The 27,505-nt window shown below is 40.5% G+C and overlaps 4 protein-coding genes across 25 annotated transcripts; 2 read left to right on the top strand and 2 right to left on the bottom strand.

Moving 5' to 3' along the window:
* Positions 1–211: 211 nt before the first annotated feature.
* LOC125768916 (ras-related protein Rab-8A) lies at positions 212–7,526 on the bottom strand. 10 transcript variants are annotated; one of them, XM_049437245.1, is made up of 6 exons: positions 7,174–7,526; positions 5,680–6,343; positions 3,573–3,772; positions 3,260–3,352; positions 2,020–2,133; positions 212–1,960 (listed from the first exon to the last, which is right to left on the bottom strand). In XM_049437245.1, the coding sequence occupies exons 2-6, from the start codon at positions 5,801–5,803 to the stop codon at positions 1,832–1,834; spliced, it is 660 nt and encodes a 219-aa protein (XP_049293202.1). In that variant the 5' UTR covers positions 5,804–6,343; positions 7,174–7,526; the 3' UTR covers positions 212–1,831. The 10 variants fall into 10 exon arrangements, with proteins under 10 accessions (XP_049293202.1, XP_049293196.1, XP_049293200.1 ...); XM_049437239.1 differs by having other exon boundaries at positions 5,680–6,448; positions 7,178–7,526; XM_049437243.1 differs by having other exon boundaries at positions 5,680–6,358; positions 7,178–7,526.
* A 7,054-nt stretch (positions 7,527–14,580) lies between these two features.
* Positions 14,581–25,362, top strand: LOC125768891 (putative gustatory receptor 59f). Of its 13 annotated transcripts, none has more exons than XM_049437195.1 (4): positions 14,581–15,397; positions 15,467–15,532; positions 17,071–17,160; positions 25,014–25,362. In XM_049437195.1, the coding sequence occupies exons 1-4, from the start codon at positions 14,642–14,644 to the stop codon at positions 25,074–25,076; spliced, it is 975 nt and encodes a 324-aa protein (XP_049293152.1). In that variant the 5' UTR covers positions 14,581–14,641; the 3' UTR covers positions 25,077–25,362. The 13 variants fall into 13 exon arrangements, 11 of the variants coding, with proteins under 11 accessions (XP_049293152.1, XP_049293151.1, XP_049293159.1 ...); XM_049437194.1 differs by lacking the exon at positions 25,014–25,362 and adding an exon at positions 17,229–17,336; XM_049437202.1 differs by lacking the exons at positions 14,581–15,397; positions 15,467–15,532; positions 17,071–17,160 and adding exons at positions 16,115–16,821; positions 24,672–24,740; positions 24,856–24,945.
* A 9-nt stretch (positions 25,363–25,371) lies between these two features.
* On the bottom strand, positions 25,372–26,299 carry LOC125768952 (complex III assembly factor LYRM7). Its single transcript, XM_049437294.1, has 4 exons — positions 26,172–26,299; positions 25,955–26,098; positions 25,798–25,879; positions 25,372–25,717 (listed from the first exon to the last, which is right to left on the bottom strand). Exons 1-4 carry the CDS (start codon positions 26,190–26,192, stop codon positions 25,614–25,616), a joined length of 351 nt encoding a protein of 116 aa, XP_049293251.1. The 5' UTR covers positions 26,193–26,299; the 3' UTR covers positions 25,372–25,613.
* A 239-nt stretch (positions 26,300–26,538) lies between these two features.
* On the top strand, positions 26,539–27,462 carry LOC125768957 (ATP synthase subunit e, mitochondrial). The gene is made up of 3 exons (XM_049437298.1): positions 26,539–26,698; positions 26,885–27,041; positions 27,119–27,462. The coding sequence occupies exons 1-3, from the start codon at positions 26,654–26,656 to the stop codon at positions 27,163–27,165; spliced, it is 249 nt and encodes an 82-aa protein (XP_049293255.1). The 5' UTR covers positions 26,539–26,653; the 3' UTR covers positions 27,166–27,462.
* Positions 27,463–27,505: the final 43 nt, after the last annotated feature.

Below are 27,505 nucleotides of genomic sequence, written 5' to 3'. Positions count from 1 at the left end.
CGTGCTCGACCGTAAGCAGGCCACGAAAGAAGAAAAGAATTATCTTCACCACCTATTCCTGGCAACTAGTATGCCACACATTACACATATTTAAATTTACCAATGAAACGCACAACTACCGATTTCTTTTTCTCGAAGATTTCGATCATCTAAAACCGCTAGGTAAGGTATTAATCAACGTCATGCAAAAACAGATCATTTTTCACGTAAATTCTTTTGTGATAATTTTATTTCGAAATAGTTCAAAGAAAACTACCATCAATTTTACAACGCAAACAATGCCCCCTTCTGTCCTTCGTTACCAATTTTGTTCCATTCTTTAGTAAGCGATGTTGTGTTACAACATGGGTGATCAATTCATTCATCAATGTCTTTACATCGTCGTTTCCGTGTGATGCCCCTGGACGCTTACGATCGAGTAGACTGAAGCAACATTTAAAATTAAAACCAAACCTTCTAGTCATTCTTGACTTTGCTCATGGTTATAATCGCAATCCTTCCTTCAGCTTTTCCTTTTTTTATATCAGTTTTACAATTCGCTTCAATATTTATCTTACTTGCTTGTAGTGTATCTCGTTTATGTTTATGTATGTTTAAGGTTTCCTTTTTTTATTTCGTTTACTCCCAAATAACTCTCCTAACCACCAGTATCTTACCATTAAACTCGAAACGGTGGCTTTTTTAAATGTGTTCTTATCAATACAGTGTACACAAAAAAATGAGTGGGTTTAAATTTGGCTATTACAATATAAGTATGTACGTAAATGTGTGTATGTGTGTTTTTTTTGTTTTGCACAATTTTTCTATGATCATATCCAATCGACATTGAGCGGTATGCGTGTAGAAAATTAAGATTATTAGCCTAAAACAATCTAACATTAACTAACGCAATATACACAAGTAATACGAGATCATTTTGCATCCAATGTATTTCCATGAAAGCACTGATCCTGGTGGATTGAGATCTTGATCTGTTACTATTATCAAATACAGCACTACTTAGTACCTTACAGTAGATAACACAAATTTAAATCATACTCATAAGAAAACTGATCTAAAGCAAAATATAATTTAAAACGCCCGCTGAAAGACTGTTTAGACTTTTTACATGTTGTTTGCTTCCTTTGTTCGTCTCCTTTTGCCATCGTGTTTCGTACGATTTAATTGAACCCAAGCTACCGTTCGCTTTGTTGCTTATGCGTGATTTTTGTTACGTAGTGGCAACTGGTTAAAAACTACCTAAATTAATTAAACATTTCACCAGTGCTTGGCTATTGTAGTTTCCTTTCTAACGTTATACAGGATTGACTTTTCTCTGAGCTGATGGTGTACAACACAAATCTGGTGACGCATTCGTCCATCACCGCAACGTGTGTTTTGTTTCGATAAGCAGCATTGATGTACTAAATTATTTCTCGCATTTTAAGTAGTTCATATTACAAATTAAAATTCCGCCCTGCTCTACTGCTTCCTTTTCCCCTGTATTCTTTGAAATGCTGTCGCATTTCTTGAAACGTCATTTGTGCATCACCAGCTATGGAGACATTTGGTGCAATCACAGTGTTTTGTTATGGCAATCACTGAGCAACTCTGCTAGCGTAAAACGCGCAACCACAGATTGACGTGAAGATTTTGCAAAATCTCTTCCATTCTTCACACGCCTTTTACTCGCAACTGGCGCTAGGTGATACATAAAAGTCTTGACCAGAATGTTCGAAGCTCTTCGACCACTTCTTCGATGCTTTAATGCCGATGTTGACAGTTTTTTAATGCATGTCTTCTTGCCAAAAGAAGGCTGATGTTCTCTCTGGCTAGATATAATAGCACCATTTTAGCACGAACAGCGGCCACCTTCACCGCCGCTACCTAACGTAAACGGTCCAAGACCGTTAGATCCGGGTCCGTTCTTGATCATATCCTGCAGGCCCTTCTGGCGATCGCCGTCGTCAAAGTTCTCACCCTAAAATATAGGAAATGCGTATAGAGTACGGTTTCTAATTCCGTGGGGCTTGTTCTTACCCGATGTTCCCTCTGTTCGCGTATCTTCCGGGCCAGAGTTAGGAATGCTTCCTCAATGTTGATGTTCTGTTTGCACGACACTTCGAAGAACGGCATGTCAAAGTTTTCAGCAATCTGTACCAAAGAAAGGTCAAGAAGTTTCATTTAAACAGGATAGTTTAGGCAATATACGTGACTTTTACGTTAGTTGCAAGTTGTTTAAGCAACCACTAACAACTTAAGTAGTAAGTAGTAGTAAGTTAAGTAGGTTTGAATTAAAAAGTTGAATGGCCAATTTTAGCTCATTATCATCGTTCTCACCAACACCATATTTAACTTTTGATGAGTATCGTGTATCGAATCTCATCTGGACGAGCTACACGTAGCAAAGAAACACTACGCGACTATAACCAAAACGTTAGTTAAGAAGTCGCTACGTGAAGAAGAAGACTCCGGGTAATTTAAAATTATATTGTCACCAACATAATTACATTTTGCTCGTAGATATAATCTACAAAACTGTTGTAAAAGGGTCTATAAAATCGAATGTTTTAGGAAGGGTTTACTAAATATTTACATTTTTATGTTACCTATTTCTCGTCCCGTGCCGACCAACAATTGCTTTGAGCGGATATATTTCAGAATCCACAGGTCATTGGCATCCCCAGGTAGAACAAAAAAAAAACAAGGAATATTTTACCAGTATTCCTTTGCGTCTCATGCAGGCCCCATATAACCAGTAACAAAGCGTCCTGTTTGACTAATGAATCCCCTCACTCAAACCGTAGCTCAAATCACAGCTGCGATCGGAAAACGGCGCCACCAAACATCACATTCCGTGTGTCGCCTATTTGTCTCGGTTAATATTCCTTTCCATTTCCATTGACCCGTTTCCGTTCAGGTGCTCAATGGAAGGAGGACATAGTTAGGACGGTAGCAGCACTACTTTTCTTCACCACTCATTTAAGTGGCGAAGGTGGATAGAGTCGTCGAAGGATATAACAACAACAAAATTGGAACCATACAAAATAGTCACCCGCTTAGTGCTTTAGTCTTTGGAGGAAAGGAACCCATTTTTCCTGCTACTTCCCAAACTCACTTGGCGACAAGTGATTCGGAAGTTCTCCATTCTAGTGTTAAGCTGTAGTCTCGGTTCCAAAAAGGCGAAGCGAGTACCGTAGCGACGGTGCAATAAATTAATTTTCATTAATTCCCCTTTGTCGGAACGATAGTCGGATCGACTAGTAACAACGCTCATTACCTTTTCACCTCGTTCCTTGTCGACTGCTCGCTGTGTTGCATTGCATTCACACTTATTGCCAGCCAAAACTTTTACCACATCAGGAGCCGCGTTCTGTGGAGTGGAGAAAAGAAAAAAAACTTAATAATAGCCATATTTGATGATTAACGTAGATTGATGAGTAATGGAAAGGTATATAGGTGCAGTTGCATATCAAATGAATGTATACGCTTATGCTTATTAATTAGCACAAACAATGTACGTTAAATATACAGTGTTTAATTCATAACATGAAGTGCATAAATGTTGGACTGTTTCACTTTAGCGCATTTACCTCCTGAATGTTCCGCAACCAGTAGGATAAGTTGTTGAATGATTCCAGGCTCGTCACGTCGTACATCAGCAAAATTCCCATTGCACCACGGTAGTAGGCAGTCGTCAGCGTGCGGAACCGTTCCTGACCGGCCGTGTCCCAGATTTGTAGCTTGATCGGCACACCGTCCAGGTTGATGAGTTTCTGCTTGAAATCAATGCCTGTGTGTCATCATAAAACAAACATGCAACAACAACAAAAAATATATTAGAGGAATTTCTCGTAGACGACATGCACACTTGACTGGACCTGATCAAATAAGGTCCCAGTCGTAAGGCTTTTGTTCGTGCGCCATAAAAGAAACGTGGTAAACAATAGGACACCCATCATGGAGGTTCAATTTTCTAACTGAACTGTTTTTTTTGTTTAAAACCATTATCCGTTTTGGTTTTTTTCTGCCTGGGACGCGCTCGGATTGGGACAAATACTATCCATAAAACATGAAGCTTTATTAGATCCTGCAGGGACCTCCCTGCCGGAAAGGATTGGGTTTTTGTTTTTATCATCGACCATCGGCTCTTTACCTTTGGCGAATTCAATCAACTCAAGCAGACGGTGAGCAAACAGTTTTTGTTTCTGTCATCGCCAATTTCTATTGAACCATATGTCACTGCAAACAAGCTAGAAAACTTCTCTCTACCACCGAACAAAACTATTCCACATTGAAATCATTCATTTTCGTACGCCCTATCCTAGAAACGGCGCAGGAGGGTCCACTTTTCGCTAATGGTTCTGTTTCAAAGGATCCGTGCTTTGTGTGAGGAATATAAAAAGTTCATGTCTTGCTCTATCTGCACATTCTAGCGTTCGTGCTCCACTACAAGGACACTGGCAATGACCGTTTTAGCTGGCCATCCGATCCATCAACCGCCAACCATCACCCTCACCCTGTTTGTCTCGAAAGCGACGAGAACAAACTGAAAAGCGGTAAAATGCACTAAAATACGACACCGGACCCCCGTTAATGTCGATCGTAAAAAGTGTCTCGTCGAAATCCGGGGAGAAGGATAGGAGGAAACCGGACAGTAAATACGTGATACGCGGGTTTTTAGCCAAACTTTTTCCGAAAACCAACCACCGGATGTTATTCCTTCCAACAGTCGGGAATGGTCATAAAAAAGGTGAACGCGCCATTCCGTTCAGCATCCTGCATTGCACTAGCGGGAACAGTAACGATTGCTTCGGGTGCATGGAACGTGTAAAGAATTTTTCTTGAGTATTTACTAGTTTAGTTTGAACTAGTGAACATTCTGACCAATGAGTCATAAAACAGAGCTGTTTCGAACGCCTGATGGTATGTAATGCATGGAGCAGCTTGAGTATTTTAGGGTAAATTGAGTCAAAAGCATCATCACGTATTTCGGGACACTTATAATTCTAATTCCAGGCATTAGAATAGTTTCAGAATAAAAAAATGTAATACAGCATTTAGTTGCTTTTTATTCATAGTTTGTAGTATACCAAACAATGAAAGCAGTTCATCATCAAAACACCGGCAAGTGGTAGCAGTTTTTCACTCAGCTTCATTTCCCTCTGCAGAAATGCATCCGGTAATCAATTCTGACACATTTCCTCACTCTACAAGGGATGCACTTTTCCATGCATCAATGATGATGATGATGATGATGATGACGATGATAATGATGATAATACGGCCAGCAAGGGCAAATCTCTTGCTGGCGACGATGCATCATTGCATATGCAAACTGCAATTCCCCAGTCGCCTGTAATTATCTGCACGAACCTACGAACCTATGAATCATCGCGGGCGAGAATTTAGATTGCTTTCCACCATTCGGGATGGGAAAAGAAAGTAAAGGTCAGGAATTAACGACGAAAGCGTTAAAGCGACAAAGCATACATTAGTCGTAATGGTGTGTTCTCGTTGTTCGATCAATTCTTTTGATACTTATGAAAGGTATCGTTAATGTTAATAGATTATAATTGCAGTATAATCCGGCGCTCAACATTGCATAAACGAGCAATGCAGATAATGATGTGTTCTACTCTTCTGTATGGAAAAACTCTTTAAGGATACTATTTTGAAACCAAGCTATACGTTACTTACCGATCGTGGAAATGTACGTATCGTAGTACCGCTCGTCACAGTAACGATGCACGATGCATGTTTTGCCAACGTTGGAATCACCCAGCACCAGCACCTTGTATGTGGCCGCAAAATCGAGTGCCATTTTTTTGTCGATGCGCTGTTAGCAAACTCCGGATACCCAAGAAAACGGATGTCCCTTTTGCTGTTTCCTTTCGCGTGAGTCAACGGACGCAAAAAGGTGCACTTAGTGTGTATGTGTGTGCCTGTGTATGAGTATGAGTGAGTGTGCCGTTTGTCTAGCGAATCCTTGTACACCGTACCATGCAGTGTATCTACGTGGTTGAAGGTACGTCCTTATTTTTCTCTCCTTTGTCTCAACACGATAGCACCCACAAAATAGCAGCTGGCTCAGAACCGATGGAAATGGGTGTCTTTGTGTCCTGTTTAAGATTGCCTTCCGGTGGAAAAACACACTTTTATTGCGCCGTCGTTGTCGTCACTGATGGAATGATGGATATTTAATGATGTTGTGTCTCACTTTTATCACTGATAATAACAAAGAAGCGCTAATCTAGATGCACATAATTTCACCAAATTTTTACTGAAAACTGGAACTCACACACCCAACAATTTTCGCACTGTAAAATGATGTTCTCCCTGGAAACAATCAAACCTCATTCCACTGTAGAAAGAAACACTTTTGTAAACATTGTTGTACTTTGTTGATTTGTAGATAAACTGTTATTGTAATAGAAAATTGTTGCCTACGTTTGGCCCGATTTCTTCGCTAGAACAAAAGTTACACAAAATAATCACACCGTAATATAAATAAGCGCACATTTGATAACCCCCTTATAGAGCTGCATAAATCTTTGCTTTCCACAACTAATTCACTTTGTAGGCTAATGACTAACATACAATATTGACATCTAGCGTTACCACTCAAGTTACCTACTGCACGAGAACTGAACGCAGCCCACCAGTGACTGTTTTTCCCGAGACCGAACGCAAAGTTTTCCTTGTTGACTTTTCCTTACATCATAACTGCGCGCACCGGAGAGTGTGTGCGTACGCGGCCGTGCATGAGTGTAGGTAAAAGCTCGCAAAGGACCGGGAGGGTTCTTTCGTTGTGCAAACACTAAACTCTCTCATGTTGACGTTTGTCCTTACGGCGCAGCTATGCACAATGCAGACTCGCAACGATATGTTGCGATAAACAATGTCACAATGATGCTAGATACTTTGTTCGGTAATTTGAAAAGGAACGAATTTTCCCTACTTATTTAGCTGTTTTACTATTGAACACTAAAAACTTTTGCAACTCTTTGTTTTAAAAATAACCAGACGTCAAAATAGATTCGGAAACTAAATGTGCCCTAAGCTAAATTATTGCGTTTTTTTCTACAAACTGTTTTGCTTTCTGCAATCTCATCACTAAGGTTAAACAAAACAGCTTTACTCAAACCAAAGCCGACACCCAGGATCAACAATACTTTAAATTGTTTCGCAAACCTACGTAAAATCGCGTCTAAATGTTTTGCTTCCAACTTGCGTCTCACTGAATGTACAGTTTCAACACAAAACAAAGTGGCAGGAAAAATCAATAGAAACCGGGCACATGCGTACTTTGTGCAACGATTTCATCCCACGTGTACAGCGCCATGTGATTGATGATCGGTGGCGTCCTCTGGTGGGGAAACAATTTTAAATAATTTAAATTTACAAGTGAGGAGAAATATATTTCTAAAGATGAAAAAACACAAATCAAATAACTTAAAATGATTTTACATTTATTAATTGTTTTATTTCAGGAAGCAAAAAACTTTAATTCGATGTTTAAATTATGTATTTGAAATTGTCGGCACTTGATCGAAGGTGTGTAGTTATTGCATATCATCAGGCGTTTGCATTAAAAAAAAAATCTTCTCGAGTTACGCGGTATACCAGATACGCAAAATTAAAAAAAGGAGTTCTTTTCAACCTACCTCCTCAACCTTTCCTCAACCTCCATGATTGAATAGGATGCTGAGGATCGTAAAGGCCGATAAAAACACGCCGAGCTTACAGTTGTACATACCAAATGACGAATGACCTCTTCTCCTTCACGCAATGTGTTTCAAGTACTTTTTGGGTGTTTCGTAGACTCCAGCAGGATCACAATTTTGTCAATCTCAATTTTTGCATTACGTATTATTTAACTGATTTCCTTCTTTGTTTTACAGGTCAGCTGGAATCCGCTGCATGCGTGGTTGAGCCGGGAAATGAAACGTATGACCCATTATTAAGACCTACAGAGAACTTGAGATGGGCCCAATTCCTATCTCTGTGTGGTATGCACAATCCTGTTAATAGCATACTATATTTTTCTATACGCTTTAACATCCTGTACATTGCACTGCACAAGACAAATCCAAATTATTCGCTATTTTACACGCATCGTATTGATTCTGAAAAGGGGACGGTCGTAGCACATCGGAAATAACCTGGAATTCTACACCGTATTGCCACGAGGCCCAGGAAGACGGGCATAGTGATGTGAATTTTAAGGTGGATCAGTTTATCTGATCCAATCCGATTATAAGGGATCAAATGATCCGCGATGCTATGCATGTTGATGTGACCCGTCTGATCTGGGATCACTGTTGTATGGCGAAGTTAATGGTTTGTATGGCGATTTGATCCGTAAATCCCAAAAATCCCCCCTCTCCGCCCTGTATGCGTTGGTGAACCAGTTTCCCTTTTGCGGTTTAATTTAACAATAAATAAACAGTAACATAAGGGAAAAAGCATGCAATACAATGCTCATGTCAATATGTCAAACTTGCCGAATGGGTAAATTAACTACTTCTAATTTACCCTTAGAATACACTTAATTTAACCAGTTAATTAAAGGTGATTTATGGATTATCCAACCTTAATTGTCTCAATGGGCAGTACGTAACAAGAATCACATTATAGGTAGTAGGTAGTTAGAATAGAAATCCATACACAGCTATCTAGCGGCTTATCATAAATACCACTTAACAAATGAGCCATTTCATCGCAAAACGAACATCATGTCAAGTAGCGGTCATGCAAAGGATGCATTTTTCAGTAGTGCATTATAGTCCACCAGTAAACATCATCAGCGATAAATTAGCACGTGTTCAGTCACCCTCCAGCATGTCTCGTATGCAGACGGGAAATCGAGCATACTTTAAAGCTCTCTTGGTGCGCACCTTTCGGGACGTGATCGTTCTTTCGCAGTGGTGTTGTACAGCACCATATCCTTTGGAACCGTATCAATGCTTCACGCACCACCATCACACGATAGTTAGAAGGCTTCGTCGATTTTGTGCTGGAATACTATTTAGCATCATCTTTGCTGCACCTTTTGTGCTGTACTATGTGGATTCTGGACAGATCTACGTCTACAGTATACCTCTATCAATCAAGTTGATGTACTACGTTCAAACGGCAATACAAACCGGTTCAATGGGATACATTCTGTTAGTATATCAGTTTCGGATCAACTTTCATTATTTTTACTTCGAGCGTCTTGTGTGCGTATTGGAAGAGTTCGGTCGTCCGGACATTGACGCACGTCTATACGCGTTGCAAACGAACATCCGTCGAATGCTCGCAGTAACTCTGCCATACATCGTACTGATAGTAACAGCCTACATCTTACGTGAACAATCTTGGGCTGTATTGCCAAAGATTGTTATTTTCTTAGCAACGCAACTAATGGCAACAAGTTTAACGCTGCTCTACGTAGCCATATTCGGTACAGTGGCCATGCTATTGCGCCAGATGAACGACACCTTAGAAAGCATCCTTGTGCCGATGATTGAGAAGACGCCAACTCATTTTTCACTCGTCAATACTATACCCGTACGCCTAACGCGAGATGACGAACGGACAGTTGAAAAGATCCGTCTGCTGCAGCTGAAACTACTGCACATAGTGCTACGGATCAATGGTGGAGAGTACGGTCAGCTGTTGATCATGATTCTGCTGGCCACCTTTATCTTTCTCAACACAGAGCTGCTGCAGCTGTATCAAAGCATCAATTCTGGAGCATTTTCGTTCGCCGTGATAGGCTCAAAGGTGCTGAATTCCGCACAAAAGATTGCAATGTTGTTTATGTTTGCATATCCGAATCGATTAATCCAAACGCAGGTAAGGAAAATAAAATACAAAATAACATATGAAGAGGAAAATTAGTGATAAAGCTGATTATGCTATTTTCTCCCTCTCCAGAATATACGTGGCCTTAAAATACTGTATCAGCTGAACAAACCCGGAAATGATTCGCGATGTATCGAAATTGTACGTAAAAAGGTTTCTAAATGAAAGACCCAATGCTAAATAAAATTCGTGTTTTTCTTTGTAGACAAATCGTTTCATAACGCAGACAACGCTTTTTCTCGACAAAGCACATGAAGTTTATGGGATGATTTCGATCGATATGACACTGATTTTGAGTGTAAATTGTCGCTTGAATTTGTTAATTAATTTATCTCCATCTCATTGCGAATGTTAATATTTTATTTTGATATTCTTCTACATCATTCCAGATTGTTGGAGGCTTAACTAATATTCTTGTAGTCTTGGTGCAGTTCTCTGATGCGACACCTTCACCAACATAAGTGATATAAAAGAGTGTTTTTGTTACCTGTTAACTATTCATGTCAGAAGTGAAAGATAACCTAATGCACTAAAGCACGAAATTAATAAAATAAAACAGCTCTAAAGAGAATTTTCCATCATCCAGATGGCTCGACAAAGTTTTCTAGCAAAAACTCTTCTAATGTAATGAACATCAGCGGAAGTACTTGAGAAATAAATGCTTTATATCATTACTAATGCATGATGACACCTACTTATCTCCCTATTAGTACTCTATATTCCAGTTAACATCCAGAATGGGTCCAGTCAAGATGGATACAGCCTTTTACCACAATTTGTTGGCTGATCGTTTTCGTCCACTGCTTATCATTGCTCAAATTTTCGGGTTTCTACCTTTTCCGTTCACCTTGCAACAGGAAATAGGGCAGCAACAACAACATTTCTGCAAAACAATCTTACAATTTCTCAACAAAGCCTTAGGGATGCTGATGTTCGGTACTGCCTTTTTCTGCTGCATAGCACTGTACATTTACTTTCCGGAAATCATGTACGAGGAAGATGTACCACCTGTATTAAACATTGCTTATCATCTGGAAAATGTACTCAAGGTGCTAATCGTGCTAGTAACCTTGCTTTGGCCATTAACCAGTGAATCGTTCTATCGAGAAATTTACAACGGTTTAGTGCAAATACTAGTGCTTTACAGTGCGGCTAAACGTATAGACAGTGTAATGGTTTCTGTGACCGCCATAACAAAGCGTTTCCTGTTCCTATACTTTTTCGATGCGGTTGTGAACACCATCTCATTAGGGTTTGTTCTTGGACATCCAGTTTCCACGTTGTTAAGCATGAGTTATATTGTCCCGTTCATAGCGATCATGATCAATGTTCTGGAGTATAATGCACTGTTCTCGTTGATTGGAGGAATTGCGAGTGGTCTAAATGATAGTCTTTGTAACATTGCTTTAGCTGATGCCAGCCGTCAACGATCGTACGAAAAACATAAGAAGAAATACTGTTTCAACGGTGATGCTATGCGTTTGGCGAAATTGAGATCACAAATCAATTTGGCAACGATTGAAAAACTTTCCACATTACATGTAGCTCTTATGAGCCTGACTGCAAAAACTAACGCTCACTGTGGACCGGTACTGCTGATCATTATGCTATGCTCGTTCGTTCAGACCAATGTTGCACTGGTAGAGCTGTATCTCAACAGTGATCCAATGAACAAGGATCCGGAACTATCGGACTTCATTATCTGGATCTTATTTCTACATACTGCAACAAATTTTTCGTACTTCGTCATAATTGCTCGTGCTAACCATACAATACAGAAGGAGGTATTTAATAAAACAAAGTGGAAATGATCATTTCTTTCTAGCAGGTCTAATCTATTTACAGAATGAACGCACGATATTGATATTGCATGATTTTAATTGCGTCTGGAAAAGCGAACAAAATGTAATGGTCAGTTTAGTAGCAATGAACTTTAGCTTCAGTCGTTAGTAAGAGTTTGAATTTGTTTTTCCTTCCCTTCCATTTAGATCGAATATTACATTAATCAAATTTCCAACCTTCCGGATACGCATAACGCTTGCGGCATGATCAACTTGGATATGAAACTTGCTCCTAACGTGTGTACACATGATCTCGTGGTCTCGTGAAAAACCTAAGCTAATCAAATTTTGCTTCAAATGCAGGTTGTGGCAGGCATCGCATCGATTCTGTTCATTCTGATGCAATTTTCGGACTCTAGATTGCAGGACTTGTTGCAACCTTACACAGAGCAATATCCTACAGGGAACTCTTCAACAACTAATAATACTTTTTAAACAAGTGTACTTTAATCCGCTTCGATAGGCGATATGTTTATGCTAATGCTCGTTCCATAACGCTTAAAAAACATGCGAATTTCATGTTCCAATCATTGCTTTCTTAATAATGCACTCACTCGTTAGCTTACAACTGCTCATCAACCATCACTGATGAGTACTAAGTTCCTCAGTTCTTCTCCGAAATGCACCGACTGCAGGCGGAACATTGTGCTTATTTTAGAGATCTACTGGCGGACACCTTCCGGATGGTGATTCGTCTATCACAATGGTGTTGCACTGTTCCGTTTCCGCTGGAACCATATCAACGCAACGAGCCCCGAAATTCGCCCAAATACTTCTGGATTGTGCAAGCTTTAAGGCGGCTCTATACGTTGCTACTCTTCAGTGTTGTGCTTGCTGTGCCATTATTACTCTACTACCTTAACGATGGAAAAATGCACGGCTTCAAAACTCCACTATCTATCACGTTAATGTTTTGCCTGCAAACTTTGCTCCAAACCGGATCCACGAGCTATGTTCTGTTAGTGTTTCAGTTCCAAACTAGCTTCCATCGCTTTTACTTTGACCGCCTCGTGTCCGTGTTGGTGGAGTTTGGTCGTCCTGATATCGGTAAACGTTTGTACGCGCTTCGAACGAATATTCTTTTGTTGTTCCTTGCAATGCTACTGATGGCCATACTCGTTCTTGCTGCCCTGCTCTTACGCGACCACTCATGGAACAATCTGCTAAAGATCGCGATCTTTTTCACAACGCAAATGATAGCAACGAGCCTTACACTGCTATATATGACCTTGTTTGGTATTGTAGCCGAACTGCTTCGACAAATGAACGAAACATTGGAGATTATGCTTTATGGTAAAGCTTACGATGAAATGAGAACTGGTTCTCAAACACACCCCGCACCGGTTCGCTTAATCCGAGATGAGGAGCAAACGATCGAAAAGATACGTCGTCTGCAGTTTCAATTGCTTCAAATAGTTTTGCAGATGAATCGTGGAGCGTTCGGTCGGCTGCTGATAGTGATGCTGCTAACTATCTTCGTGTTTCTCAATACCGAGATGCTGCAGCTGTATCAAGGGATAAAGGCAGCTGCGTTTACATTCGATGTAATAGGTACCAAATTGACTAACTCTGCACTAAAGTTTGCAATGCTGGTTATGTTCGCCTTCTCAAATCGGGTGATACAGCGTCAGGTAAAATATACAATCTACGGGGAATTTACTTATTTTAGCTAAATTTGTTGTCCGTTATATCTTCTTCCCAAAACACAGAATCTGCGTGTCTTAAAATTATTGTATCAACTCCAAAGTTCGAGAAACAGTCCGCGATGTCAAGATATAGTAAGCAGAGAAAGTAGAATTTCTTGGCAGAAACATTTTTAATATGCTAACCTTTTTCCAATACAGACTAAATCCTTCATAACGCAGACAATGTTCTTTCTGAAAAATGCACACCAGGCGTACGGGATGGTACCCATCGATATGGCGCTGGTCTTGAGCGTAATGTTGGAGAATCGTTTTGAGTAACAATAAATAATAACTTTTACCCCTCTCTTTGTTCCAGGTCGTTGTTGGAATGGCCAATATTCTTATGGTGCTTGTGCAGTTTTCTGAAGCGAAAACCACATACAACTAAATACGGTTTCAAGGTGTTACCATGTTTACCCTATTTGGAACGCATCTTTTTATCTAGTCAACGAATTACGAAGTCTTGACGATTTAATCAAGAAAAGGAAAACACAAAAAGTCCTAATTCCGTGGACATTATACCCATCAGCGTAATATAGAACTTTTCTGGAAACTAGTTGATGATTTTTTGAACATTTTGATTTAATAAACAGTTAATTGATCACAGATTAACAACAAATCAAAACATTTCATTTATCTAACGAATATGATGGGTTGTGATGGCTAGAACCGTTCAGGTTACCCACCTTTCCTATAAACCGGATACATCCTGTTCGGCTATTGCAACAAATCTTCCTAATCTATTGTCTTTTCATGATATAATCATATGTCACGATATTTCTATCCGCATTGGCGATTGGAAGCGCAACAGCTTCGTGTCTATTCCTCGGTTTAAATATTTATTTGTAATTTTTCCGCGATAAGGATTATAAAGAGAAATGGAATTATTGCATCAACGTGGCGATGTTATTTGATTATTACCTCGTGCATTAAACGACAACATGATTTATGCACTGAGTGGTGTACATGCACATCAGTAACGTAACTCAGTTAGTCGTCAACATGGATCCCATTAAGACGGATAAAGCTTTCTACCACTATCTACTTATCAAAAAGATTCCGCTGCTGCTGTACATTGCACAATACTTCGGTTTTCTGCCTTATCCGTCCTATGTTTTACAACAAGAAACCGAACGTCGCCACTTCCGTACGTGGATACTGAGTTGGTCAAATATTGTACTGCCTGTACTCACGTTTAGTGGCTCTTTGGCCTGCTACCTGGTGCTTTACATTTACTATCCTTATCTAATATACAAGGATACATTTCCGAATGTAATTCGAGTTATGTATCACGTGGATAGTTGGTTGAGAGTATTGCTGGTGATGATAGCTTTAGTCGGACCCAGGCTAAGTGGATGTTACTTTCGTGAAACCATCGACACTCTAGTGCATGTAATGCAGCATTACGATCATGCTGGAAAGATACAGGATGTACTTGGGGCAAATGCGATCACCACCAACCGATTGCTGCTACTGTACTGCTGCCATTCGATGGTTATCGCTGTAACAATGTGGATATGTACCGAACAGCCAATCTCAACGCTTTTACTCGCGAACTACCTGGCACCGTACGCGACCATAACCGTTTATACCCTCTTGTACCAGACACTACTATCATCAATCTGTTCAATAGTGAGTTGTTTGAACGACACACTGCTCGAAGTTACATTGCTAGACAAGAAGCATTCAGCACGACCCTACGAGAAACACACAACAATCAGCTACATAAGCCTTGATAATGTTAAACAATTGGTGAAACACAATCTGCAGGTGGATGTTGCTACAATAGAAAAACTATCCATCTTGCATATAGCTCTTATGCATGTAGTTCGAGACGGTAACAAACAGTTCGGTGTGCTGATGCTGATGATCTTACTTTCGTCATTCATTCAAATCAATATGGTGCTCATCGAACTGTACCATAACATAAGCCATCCCATGTTGCCGGAGTACAGCTTATGGATCTACTTTCTGCACGCCCTAATTCACTTTACATTCTTCTTGACAATCGCCAAATCGAATCATTCGATCCAACAACAGGTACTAGATGTCCACGTTTGAATTCCATTTCGTTATCAGTAATTTGATTTGATCCGTTTTGTGTTGCAGAATGAACGCACAATGCTTCTGTTGCATGAATTCAAATGTTCATGGAGCAGCGAACAAAATATGGTGGTAAGTACTGGTCTTTTATAATTTTATCACACCAAATACGGTTCGAAATGATGATATAGTGGTAGGAATGAAACCACTGTGAGCGCTCCTTAACGCGACTCTTTATAATATTGCGTGATGCCGCTTCATATGCCACACCAACTCAATGCCACGGTTGTACTCATGTCGTGTAAATTTTTAATCATAAATATGCCGCATGAAAAATGTGCACTTCCATTTCCGGTTTTGCTATTCTAGTAGCATTAGTATTGTTTGGAAGCATGGCTTGGAGTAACACAGAAATCGGTAGATTGCGCCAACAGCTAAGGCTTACAATTGGCACGACGATGCGTATTTCCCAGTGTCTATCGCTTGCACCGTATCCGCTATCACTGTTCCAGGATGATTGCTCCACGAACAATGTACGATATCGAGTGATTACATTTTTCCGCTACACATTTGCGATCCTTACGACGGTAGTGACCATAGGATCACAGTTCGTACTGTTTGTCTACTACCCACACCTATTGTACCAACCGAAAGTTCCAATCTTCCTAGTGATTCTCTATTATATTGTGAACATACTGCAGTCGATGACGACTGCAAATATGTTGATCGGTTGCGAGTCGCGTCGAACGAATTATGAAGGCTATTTTGCTGAAGTTTTGTCATTGATAAAGGAGACAGCACACCAGAGCGATTGTAAGACGACTATCTATTTTCGAAACACGGTTAAAGTTCTGTTGTTCCTATATTCCACCGTCGCGCTTTTGGTTCCTATTATTATGACTTCGATTACGCAGGAGATCGGTACGATTCCCTACATAATTACGCATACTGTTCCGTTTGTAGTCAGCTATTTAATACTGATGCAGTATTACAGTGTGTTTGTCCATGTATCATCGATCTTGAGAAAAGTAAACGAGCGTCTTGTTTCACTTATGAACGTGAAATTACCATTAGAATCGGATTTTCTACGACAGAAGTATACCGTCTACAATATCCTCGGACATCCATTATCTTCGTCTAAAATGGAAAACAATCACCTGGAACAGATTGAACAACTTCGTTTGCTAAATGTTCGAGCGCTTGAGATCGCTGGTAGTTTGAGCGCAAAGTTTGGGACGGTAATTGTCCTGATAGTGGTAGCAGCCTTTGCCAGTGTTAACATAGAACTGCTCGAGTTGTACCAAAGCCTCAAGTTGGGCAATCTGGGTCCACTTTACATTGTTTTGAAGTTTCTATTTGCGGGAATCAAGTTTTCGTTCTACATTTTGATCGCGTATCCCAATCGTTTGATACAAAATGAGGTGATTTATTGATCATGTTTAAAGAGTTTGGCATAGTTTCATTTTTCGTATCATTGATTTTCTAGAACCAACATACGATTTTTATGTTGTACAGAATTAAACGAACGTCATGCACTTTGGACACAAACGGGGCGGTAAGTGCAGGGTACAATTTTGCATCCCCTTCAAATAACATGTGCATTGAAGGAACGTGAACTGATTGGAAGACACACGATCAACTAGAATGTCGTATACAATTACTCGTTTCAGATTGAACATTACATTTCGCAAATTTGTAATCTACATGATATCCATCAGGCCTGCGGGATGATCACTTTGGATATGAAACTGATCTCTAACGTAAGTAAATGTTATCTTTATCTCCATCTGTACCGATACTACATACAAATCGTTCCTATTGACTGTAGGTTGTTGCAGCGATCACATCGATCATGGTTGTTCTGATACAATTTTCTGATACTGGATTGTAAAACAAATAACATTAAATTGATCATTATGTTTGAATCACGTATAAACTGTTCACCGTTTTCTCACTATTAAAACGAAGGGCAATTAAAAAATAGCACATTTTTTGCTTGCAAGGGTAAGCTAAACATTAACTTAAAATTTTATTTTGAATGTGACCATTGCTTAAAATTTATGGGATGAAGAATGATGCCTAGAAATGAATCTTTTCATAATTTAAATGACTAATACATGTATGCCCAGGTGTTGCTTATTTCACACAATAAACTAAAGCTACTTTAAAACAACAACTAACACAATTATGATTACCTATGATATGGTATGTATTGCATTAACATGTTCTGGTATCAACACTAGGTTGAGAAATGAAAAACACTTGAGCGTATCGAGCTCGGGAATTTTGTGATTAAGCATTGGGATGAGGAATCTACAGGGAAAATGCTATCATAAGCCTCATGATACCGGTAACAAGTTCACTAATGGACACATGGTTACACCAAAACGCTAACGCTGGTGCTATGGAGTCGTGGAAGACATTTAACTGTTTTTTATCACTGCACTTCTTGCTCCGAGGTGGAAGAAGCTCTGCGTTCGGATCGAACGATCTCTTTCTCTCTATCTTATTGGCCTGCTCAGCGTTAAGAACGTCGCGAATACATGGCCAGGTCGCCAAATCGGTTTCCAGGAAACTCGGCCTAGCGCTGCATCCGATTTCCGACTGGTTCAAGTCCACTTGTCACTGCCGAGCATCTCATTGTACTGGGGTATGAGTCCGATATCTTCATCACGTGCCCCAGTCACCGTATCTTTCCGTTTTAGTCCTAGGTAGTCGTAGTCCTTAGCACCCGCCGTTCGGAAATGGTGAGTGCATTGGTGTCCTCCGGTATGTAGCATATCTGCTAAACATCTTATCATAATTTAAATGTTTTACAGTATAAAGTTAGAAGCTTCATCGCGTGACAGAATTCAACACATTTCGCTACCCAAAAAAGCCACATAATCTAAATCAAAAGGAGCTCAGATTCAAAACACAGTGACCCACTTTATTAAATGCAGCAACTGGCAAAAACCGATGACCAACGCATAAACATAAATTTACACACTTAGGGTTACCAACGAGAATCAATTTCATAACCACCCGGTAAAGATAGCTTAATAAGCGTTTTTGTCTGAACAGCAAAAAACGGCACCGGAAGCACAATTAATAACAAATAGCACCATCGTTATTTGCCACCGATAAATGTTAGCCTGAAGATAAATGTTTGCGACGGAAACCAAAATAATGGCTATTTATTATTATAGCCTATAACTCAAAATATGAACTACTTATTAATGTTTTCATAACATCTATAGATAAATAAGCAAACTAAAAGCTTGGAAAATGGATATAAATAAAGCCAGTTTAACCTGAACGGTAGAGAGTCCGAGATGAACCGCCAAAGTGCGTGTTAACCGTCAGGTTGGAAATTATAACCAACCAAAACTATATTGTGTTCTTATTTCAAGAGCTTCGAGAGTCCCCCTACCCAAGGTAAGGCCTCGATGTCTCCATCAATCCAGTAAGAGAAATCTCTTCCAGATTTCTATGATCGCCTGGACGATCAAGTCCGCCCAAATGAGGAAGTTTGTCGTCCGAACGAAAAGTCGTTGATAACTAACCATGCGCAAATCGGTAAATGTGACGCGGGTACGAACGGGAACGCAAAGTAAGTGAGCACATTACAGTTAGTATAGTCCAGAAATCGTACCCGTAGAGCACTACCAGACGTATCAGTATGTGATATTTGTTTATTTAGAATTATCTGCCTAAGAGATTTAACAAAGTTTAACTAATAAACTAAACTTATAAACTAAAAGCATAATCAAAGATCAAGTTTAGCAGGGAAGTGAGGAAAAGGGAGGATCAGAAAGCTATGATGTGCGGGAACGGAAGTAGGCCAAGGAGGAGTTAAAATCGAAATGGTGATACAGGTTGTTGACGTGTCGAATATGGACAAGAAACGGATCGTTTGAGCCATACGACGGAAGGTTCTGAGAGAACTGGACGGGAGCCAAGAGCAGGGGAAGGAACATAGATCGCCTAGAAGTAGCACGCCTATGAAAAATGCATGGGCACGATCCCGTCGAATCTCCTACGATTCTAGACCAAGAATTTGGCACTGCGTATCATATGGGGGCAACTGTGTTTAATTGGCATCCGGAAGGCGGCGAAAAACCATGCTTGTGAAATACTTTTACGCTCGTTCGAATTTTGTAATCCAAACAACAGATTCAGGACTCTAGACAAGGCAGGCGTATTGCAAATGTGCACGTACTATGAAAAAAAAATGCCTTAAGGCATGCTGGATCTTTCATATCGATTGTAAGCCTACGAATAAGGCCTAGCACGTTGTATTCTATCGATACAGTGGCGTCGAAATGAGTGATAAAAGTCAGTCTATAATCGAGGGTCACTCCCATGTCACGGATTAAATGGACACGATATAGCGGAATTGAGTTTAAGTGATAGTTATAGAGAATGGGTTGACGAGCATGAGAGAAGAAAATGATGGAGCATTTATTGGAACATAACTCTAGGAAATTGACAGCACACCAGATCTCATCCGCGAAGACGTGAAAATGGAAAGAACAAGTGTAAATTGTGCCCCGTATGACGAAGTCCGCGCTTCGCATGACAATTTCCAGAGCGACGTTGAACAGCAAACTGTAGAATCCATCCCCTGGTTCCAAAGTACAGTCCGGTCTATGGTACCGTAGGCCGCCTTAGAGTCAGTGAACAGGTGGTGCGAAGGGATATGATACTCTAGAGTAAAGATTTGGTCGGTGATCCAATTGCTTCCAACAAATCCGGCCTGGTGGCTTCCGATCAAATCTGTGGCAAGGACCGCAAGTCTACAGAAGAGTATTCGGAACAAGATATTATAGGCAGCATTCAGGACTGTGATGGCTCAGAAGTTATCACAGTTCAACCTGTCGGCCTCTGTGTACACACACCCAGTTTCCACTCATCCGGAAGTTCTTTCTAGTTCCAAATCCTTACGATCAGCCGATGCATAATGGCGGCAAGCCTCCAGCAAGCCGGCTCCACCTAGAACAGCTCGGCCACCAGACTATAGCTGTTTGATGGAACTGATCTTCCAAGGATGACGGGAAACTTCGTCATCATCATGGTAGCTGTCGTAGTAGTGCTCCCCACTGCTTCTTGTATCTTATTCAGTATCTCCTGCGTCTGCTCCATTCAGGCGTCTGTCAATGTAGCATTTCCATCTGTCGATCACCTCTCGCTCGTCCGACATGATATCTCATTCCTCGTTGCGGCACATAGGGATCATGAGAGTAAAACCGCTTCGTGCTGCATTCAACATCCTGTACAACTTATGAGTTTTTCCAGACTGGGAATATGTTTGCTGTGGTGATCTCCATGTGAAGCTGAAGCGAGGTGCGTGCTGGAAGAAGGTGCTACGAATGGTCATGTACTTGGAGGAGGCGAAGTTTACTAGGCGAAGTCCGCTGAAATTTCCTATTGTGGATTTGAATGCCCATCCGACCTGAGAGTTGACGATCGTGACGATCCGATGACGATCGTGACGTTATGTTGTGGGCAGCGGTGCTACTCTCTCTCCAACTACGTATAAAAGACCTCCATATCGTCATCGAAGCTTCCAAGGTGCGGACTATGCATATTAATAATCCTCATCCGTTCGTTGATCGGCCACCATCCGATCACTCGCATTCACATCTCGCCTAAGACCAGAAACGCCGTACCGAGTTCATGCTTTTCTCCATCGCTATGGTACATCATGCAATCATGATCGCGATAGGAGCACTCAGTATCTCCTTTCCAGCGCACCTCCTGAAGTGCTAATATTCCGAAGCCGTGGGCCATCACCTTGTCTGAAAAAAATGGATACTTCGGAATGCTGTGAGGGATCTGCAGTTCCATATCTCGAGTTTCCAATCGTTGTGTTTGTTTTGGTGCGTAGATCGATATCTGTTTATCCGAATCGAAATTTCTTGATTTCTTTTCGTTGCGATTGTATTGGGGATGGCTTGCAAAGTATCTCCCCCAACCACCTGTCTCGTTGGAGAGACTACACATCCTACCTGTTTAAAATCCCGTAGGATGCCAGGACAGAAGGAACATCCAGCCGCTCCTAACATGGATAACATACATTGGCTGTCCTCCTCCGCTCAAGTTAGTCATATACCCCATCTTCCCAACGGATTTCCCGTATACCTCAGATATTTGGCGATATATATAACCGTTCTGTACGTTGTGGAATTATTGAGTTATTACGTCGGAGTGGGGTATGGATAGCCTATGTATCCTTCGAGATACTTTTGATCCATACCCATATCAGTGCGGTATTGCTACATACACTGACAACAGAACCTCAAAGCATCCAGAACCTGATCACAGATTAAATGGATACCTCTCTATCAATCGATACTCTGTGTCGCATTGGTCCTGAGTTCAATCATTAGGAATTTGCGATTAGTTCCTGTAGGCGTCATTTACGACTATGAGGTATAGATAGTTGCCAAGTTCAGGCTGTTGTATAATAATTATAAATCTGTTCGGCTGTTGTAACAATTCTTCCTGATCTATTGTCTTTTCATGATATAGCCATGTGTCACGATATTTCTATCCGCATTAGCGTTTGGAAGCGCAACAGCTTCGTGTCTATTCCCCGGTTTAAATATTTATTTGTAATTTTTCCGCGATAAGGATTATAAAGAGAAATAGAATTATTGCATCAACGTGGCGATGTTATTTGATTACTACCTCGTGCATTAAACGCCAACATTATTTATGCACTGAGTGGTGTACATGCACATCAGTAACGTAACTCAGTTAGTCGGCAAAATGGATCCCATTAAGACGGATAAAGCTTTCTACCACTATCTACTTATCAAAAAGATTCCGCTGCTGCTGTACATTGCACAATACTTCGGTTTTCTGCCTTATCCGTCCTATGTTTTACAACAAGAAACCGAACGTCGCCACTTCCGTACGTGGATACTGAGTTGGTCAAATATTGTACTGCCTGTACTCTTACTCTGCCTCTGCTTTACATTTACTATCCTTATCTAATATACAAGGATACATTTCCGAATGTAATTCGAGTTATGTATCACGTGGATAGTTGGTTGAGAGTATTGCTGGTGATGATAGCTTTAGTCGGACCCAGGCTAAGTGGATGTTACTTTCGTGAAACCATCGACACTCTAGTGCATGTAATGCAGCATTACGATCATGCTGGAAAGATACAGGATGTACTTGGGGCAAATGCGATCACCACCAACCGATTGCTGCTACTGTACTGCTGCCATTCGATGGTTATCGCTGTAACAATGTGGATATGTACCGAACAGCCAATCTCAACGCTTTTACTCGCGAACTACCTGGCACCGTACGCGACCATAACCGTTTATACCCTCTTGTACCAGACACTACTATCATCAATCTGTTCAATAGTGAGTTGTTTGAACGACACACTGCTCGAAGTTACATTGCTAGACAAGAAGCATTCAGCACGACCCTACGAGAAACACACAACAATCAGCTACATAAGCCTTGATAATGTTAAACAATTGGTGAAACACAATCTGCAGGTGGATGTTGCTACAATAGAAAAACTATCCATCTTGCATATAGCTCTTATGCATGTAGTTCGAGACGGTAACAAACAGTTCGGTGTGCTGATGCTGATGATCTTACTTTCGTCATTCATTCAAATCAATATGGTGCTCATCGAACTGTACCATAACATAAGCCATCCCATGTTGCCGGAGTACAGCTTATGGATCTACTTTCTGCACGCCCTAATTCACTTTACATTCTTCTTGACAATCGCCAAATCGAATCATTCGATCCAACAACAGGTACTAGATGTCCACGTTTGAATTCCATTTCGTTATCAGTAATTTGATTTGATCCGTTTTGTGTTGCAGAATGAACGCACAATGCTTCTGTTGCATGAATTCAAATGTTCATGGAGCAGCGAACAAAATATGGTGGTAAGTACTGGTCTTTTATAATTTTATCACACCAAATACGGTTCGAAATGATGATATAGTGGTAGGAATGAAACCACTGTGAGCGCTCCTTAACGCGACTCTTTATAATATTGCGTGATGCCACTTAACATGCCACACCAACTCAATGCCACGGTTGTACTCATGTCGTGTAAATTTTTAATCATAAATATGCCGAATGAAAAATGTGCTCTTCCATTTCCGGTTTTGCTATTCTAGTAGCATTAGCCGCAGTTAGTATTGTTTGGAAGCATGGCTTGGAATAACGCAGAAATCGGTAGATTGCGCCAACAGCTAAGGCTTACAATTGGCATGACAGTGCGTATTTCGCAGTGTCTATCGCTTGCACCGTATCCGCTATCACTGTTCCAGGATGATTGCTCCACGAACAATGTACGATATCGAGTGATTACATTTTTCCGCTACACATTTGCGATCCTTACGACGGTAGTGACCATAGGATCACAGTTCGTACTGTTTGTCTACTACCCACACCTATTGTACCAACCGAAGGTTCCAATCTTCCTAGTGATTCTCTATTATATTGTGAACATACTGCAGTCGATGACGACTGCAAATATGTTGATCGGTTGCGAGTCGCGTCGAACGAATTATGAAGGCTATTTTGCCGAAGTTTTGTCATTGATAAAGGAGACAGCACACCAGACCGATTGTAAGACGACTATCTGGTTTCGAAACACGATTAAAGTTCTGTTGTTCCTATATTCCACCGTCGCGCTTTTGGTTCCTATTATTATGACTTCGTTTACACAGCAGATCGGTACAATTCCTTACATAATTACGCATACTGTTCCGTTTGTAGTCAGCTATTTAATACTGATGCAGTATTATTGTGTGCTTATCCATGTATCATCGATCTTGAGAAAAGTAAACGAGCGTCTTGTTTCATTCATGAACGTGAAATTACCATTAGAATCGGATTCGCTACGACAGAAACATACCGTTTACAACATCCAGGGACAACCCTTATCTTTGTCCAAAATGGAAAACAATCACCTGGAACAGATTGAACAACTTCGTTTGCTAAATATTCGAGCGCTTGAGATTGCTCGTAGTTTAGGAGGGAATTTTGGGACGGTAATTGTCCTGATAGTGGTAGCAGCCTTTGCCAGTGTTAACATAGAACTGCTCGAGTTGTACCAAAGCCTCAAGTTGGGTAATCTGGGACCACTTTACATTGTCTTGAAGTTTCTGTTTGCGGGAATCAAATTTTCGTTCTACATTTTGATCGCGTATCCCAATCGTTTGATACAAAATGAGGTGATTTATTGATCATGTTTAAAGAGTTTGGCATAGTTTCATTTTTCGTATCATTGATTTTCTAGAACCAACATACGATTTTTATGTTGTACAGAATTAAACGAACGTCATGCACTTTGGACACAAACGGGGCGGTAAGTGCAGGGTACAGTTTTGCATCCCCTTCAAATAACATGTGCATTGAAGGAACGTGAACTGATTGGAAGACACACGATCAACTAGACCGTCGTATACAATTACTCGTTTCAGATTGAACATTACATTTCGCAAATTTCTAATCTACATGATATCCATCAGGCCTGCGGGATGATCACTTTGGATATGAAACTGATCTCTAACGTAAGTAAATGTTATCTTTATCTCCATCTGTACCGATACTACATACAAATCATTCCTTTTGACTGTAGGTTGTTGCAGCGATCACATCGATCATGGTTGTTCTGATACAATTTTCTGATACTGGATTGTAAAACAACTAACATTAAATTGATCATTAAGTTTGAATCATGAATTAACTGTTCACCGTTTTCTCACTATTAAAACGAAGTGCAATTAAAAAGTAGCACATTTTTTGCTTGCAAGGGTAAGCTAAACATTAACTTCAAAATTTTATTTTGAATGTGACCATTGCTTAAAATTTATGGGATGAAGAATGATGCCTAGAAATGAATCTTTTCATAATTTAAATGACTAATACATGTATGCCCATGTGTGCCTTATTTCACACAATAAACTCAAGCTACTTTAAAACAACAACTAACACAATTACGATTACCTATGATATGGTGTGTATTGCATTAACATGTTCTGGTATCAACACTAGGTTGAGAAATGAAAAACACTTGAGCGTATCGAGCTCGGGAATTGGGAGATTAAGCATTGGGATGAGGAATCTACAGGGAAAATGCTATCATAAGCCTCATGATACCGGTAACAAGTTCACTAATGGACACATGGTTACACCAAAACGGTAACACTGGTGCCGTAGAGTCGTGGAAGACATTTAACTATTTTTTATCACTACACTTCTTGTTCCGAGGTGGAGGAAGCTCTGCGTTCGGATCGAACATTACATTGTCCATCTTTCTCGTGTCGGGTGTGATGCGCGCTTCTGTAAGGAATCAACCGCAATGATTAAGGGCGTACCATACACGTTTGGCCATCGGCCACATACGGTCACACTTTACTTACCAAACAGGGTCGGCTGCTTCCTCACGGCCTGCACTACCGATCTGCGCAGTTCAACGTCGACATCCTTGGCGATTTGAATCTTCTATCGAATCGTTTGAAAAAAAAACTTCCTTAGCACACCTGCCACAGATAATTATAGCACAACATCTATACTCGCCTCTTTGATTTGCTGCTCATCTTTAATATCTTTGTTCTTGATAAATTCTTCCCTAATGCGTTGTCTCGCTGCTGAAAGGGTACGAAAGTCACCGGAAAACACTTCATTTTTGGTGCGCTGCAATATTTTGTACCACCGAAGGGCCTGCAATAGGTTGACGCGGAATTGAATGTTTAAATGCTGGAGAAGATTCGTTATTCTTCAATTCCTTGCTTACCTCACGCCTAAGAGAGCTCATAATTTTGCTACCGGCACAGGGAAACCGAACGTACGAACCAGATTGTTTTAATTTTACGCAACAGCGGCAAAGGTAATGTTTATGATTCAGACGTCAAGCAATCGACGAAATAATAGGCTGAGAAATCGATGAAAAAACTAACATCTCAAATTATGCAGTTTGGTAATATTGAAGCATAATATGTAATTCGTAAATGATGTAACGTAAAAAAAGAGCTTATAATGTAGTTTGATAGGGTTTTAAAGAGTTGAAACTGTAATTTTACTAATCAAACATAATTGATCGCAAAAATTCGTCAGCTGTGTGAACGGTCAACCATACAAACCCTGCATCGAGTTTTCAGCATGCCTGTCATCTGTCAAATTTTCACATTCTGCCATCCGGACCGATAGCAATTGTTCTGCGCCAGAAAATATTCTATTTTTCTGACTTGCTGCAAATTTGTTCCCGCAGAATCCGAAATGGCTGATCTAGGCGCTCCAGTTCGTGTGTCCCCACTGATCCGGGTAAGGTAACGGCTAAAACCAGAGCGGGAACCAAGTGCTTTAATCACCGTGTTACCAAAACATTATGTAATGGTTACCGGAGATACTTCGTTCCGGAGTGGCACCCGGCTGCTGTTTCTTGGCTTGCCAAAATCCATACACCAGTTTTGAAGCAACAGTGATCTAATCAGTATTGTACATTTGCAGTTCGGCCGTTGGTCCTTCCTGGTCGTCGGAGTTGCATACGGTGCTTACCATCAGCAGCGCCTGGCCAAGCGCGAAGTTGGTATTCGTGAAATCGAGGCACAACAGAAAGTTATTCGTGATGCTAAGCTGGCAGAAGAAAAGAAGCGGAACCAGGCAGGTATGTGATTACGCGTATCGGTACCAATCCACAAGTTATCAGTCTGGAAGCTAACCACATTTTTGTTTTTTTTTTAGCTGAAGCTAAGGCCATCGCTGAGCTATCTGCGCCCTCCAAGAAGTAAACAAAGAAAGGATGAATCTTCTTCCGTTCTAAGGCACGGACCATCGTGTGTCTTGTAAATGTTGCAGTACTGGATGATGAATAAATTCTTTCATAGGAAGTAAATCAAAAATGTTTAGTGTTGTGCAAAGATCCAGCCAGATCTCGGATAGTTTCGAACGTACAAGTGAATATGTGCACTTCTGTACTTAGAAAGAACCAACGCAAGAGGAGACTATCGCGGTAGGACATATGTAAATTAGTACGCTGCTAGAGAAACGCAATGTAGACTTTAAAATATATTCATTTCATATTACAATTTGTTGATGGTGTTTTTATCGTTTTACTTTCGTTAAAACATG

The sequence above is a fragment of the Anopheles funestus genome, chromosome 3RL, assembly GCF_943734845.2.
Source record: "Anopheles funestus chromosome 3RL, idAnoFuneDA-416_04, whole genome shotgun sequence".
NCBI lineage: Eukaryota > Metazoa > Arthropoda > Insecta > Diptera > Culicidae > Anopheles > Anopheles funestus.
Note: the sequence above shows the minus strand (reverse complement) of the source record. Positions and strands in the feature narration are given on the sequence as shown.

Bases quoted from the DNA above. Each gene is read 5' to 3' on its own strand.
- LOC125768916 (XM_049437245.1), bottom strand. From the start codon at position 5,803: ATGGCACTCGATTTTGCGGCCACATACAAGGTGCTGGTGCTGGGTGAT. The intron at 3,773-5,679 runs GTAAGTAACGTA...GATGACACACAG, and splicing joins TACGTACATTTCCACGATCG to GCATTGATTTCAAGCAGAAA. The intron at 1,961-2,019 runs GTAAGAACAAGC...CCTATATTTTAG, and splicing joins GCGAACAGAGGGAACATCGG to GGTGAGAACTTTGACGACGG.
- LOC125768891 (XM_049437193.1), top strand. From the start codon at position 16,120: ATGTTGATCGGTTGCGAGTCGCGTCGAACGAATTATGAAGGCTATTTT. The intron at 16,822-24,671 runs GTGATTTATTGA...TTGATTTTCTAG, and splicing joins ATCGTTTGATACAAAATGAG to AACCAACATACGATTTTTAT. The intron at 24,741-24,828 runs GTAAGTGCAGGG...ACGATCAACTAG, and splicing joins CTTTGGACACAAACGGGGCG to ACCGTCGTATACAATTACTC.
- LOC125768952 (XM_049437294.1), bottom strand. From the start codon at position 26,192: ATGAGCTCTCTTAGGCGTGAG. The intron at 26,099-26,171 runs GTAAGCAAGGAA...AACCTATTGCAG, and splicing joins TGAGCTCTCTTAGGCGTGAG to GCCCTTCGGTGGTACAAAAT. The intron at 25,718-25,797 runs GTAAGTAAAGTG...GATTCCTTACAG, and splicing joins GAAGCAGCCGACCCTGTTTG to AAGCGCGCATCACACCCGAC.
- LOC125768957 (XM_049437298.1), top strand. From the start codon at position 26,654: ATGGCTGATCTAGGCGCTCCAGTTCGTGTGTCCCCACTGATCCGG. The intron at 26,699-26,884 runs GTAAGGTAACGG...GTACATTTGCAG, and splicing joins GTGTGTCCCCACTGATCCGG to TTCGGCCGTTGGTCCTTCCT. The intron at 27,042-27,118 runs GTATGTGATTAC...TTTTTTTTTTAG, and splicing joins AAAGAAGCGGAACCAGGCAG to CTGAAGCTAAGGCCATCGCT.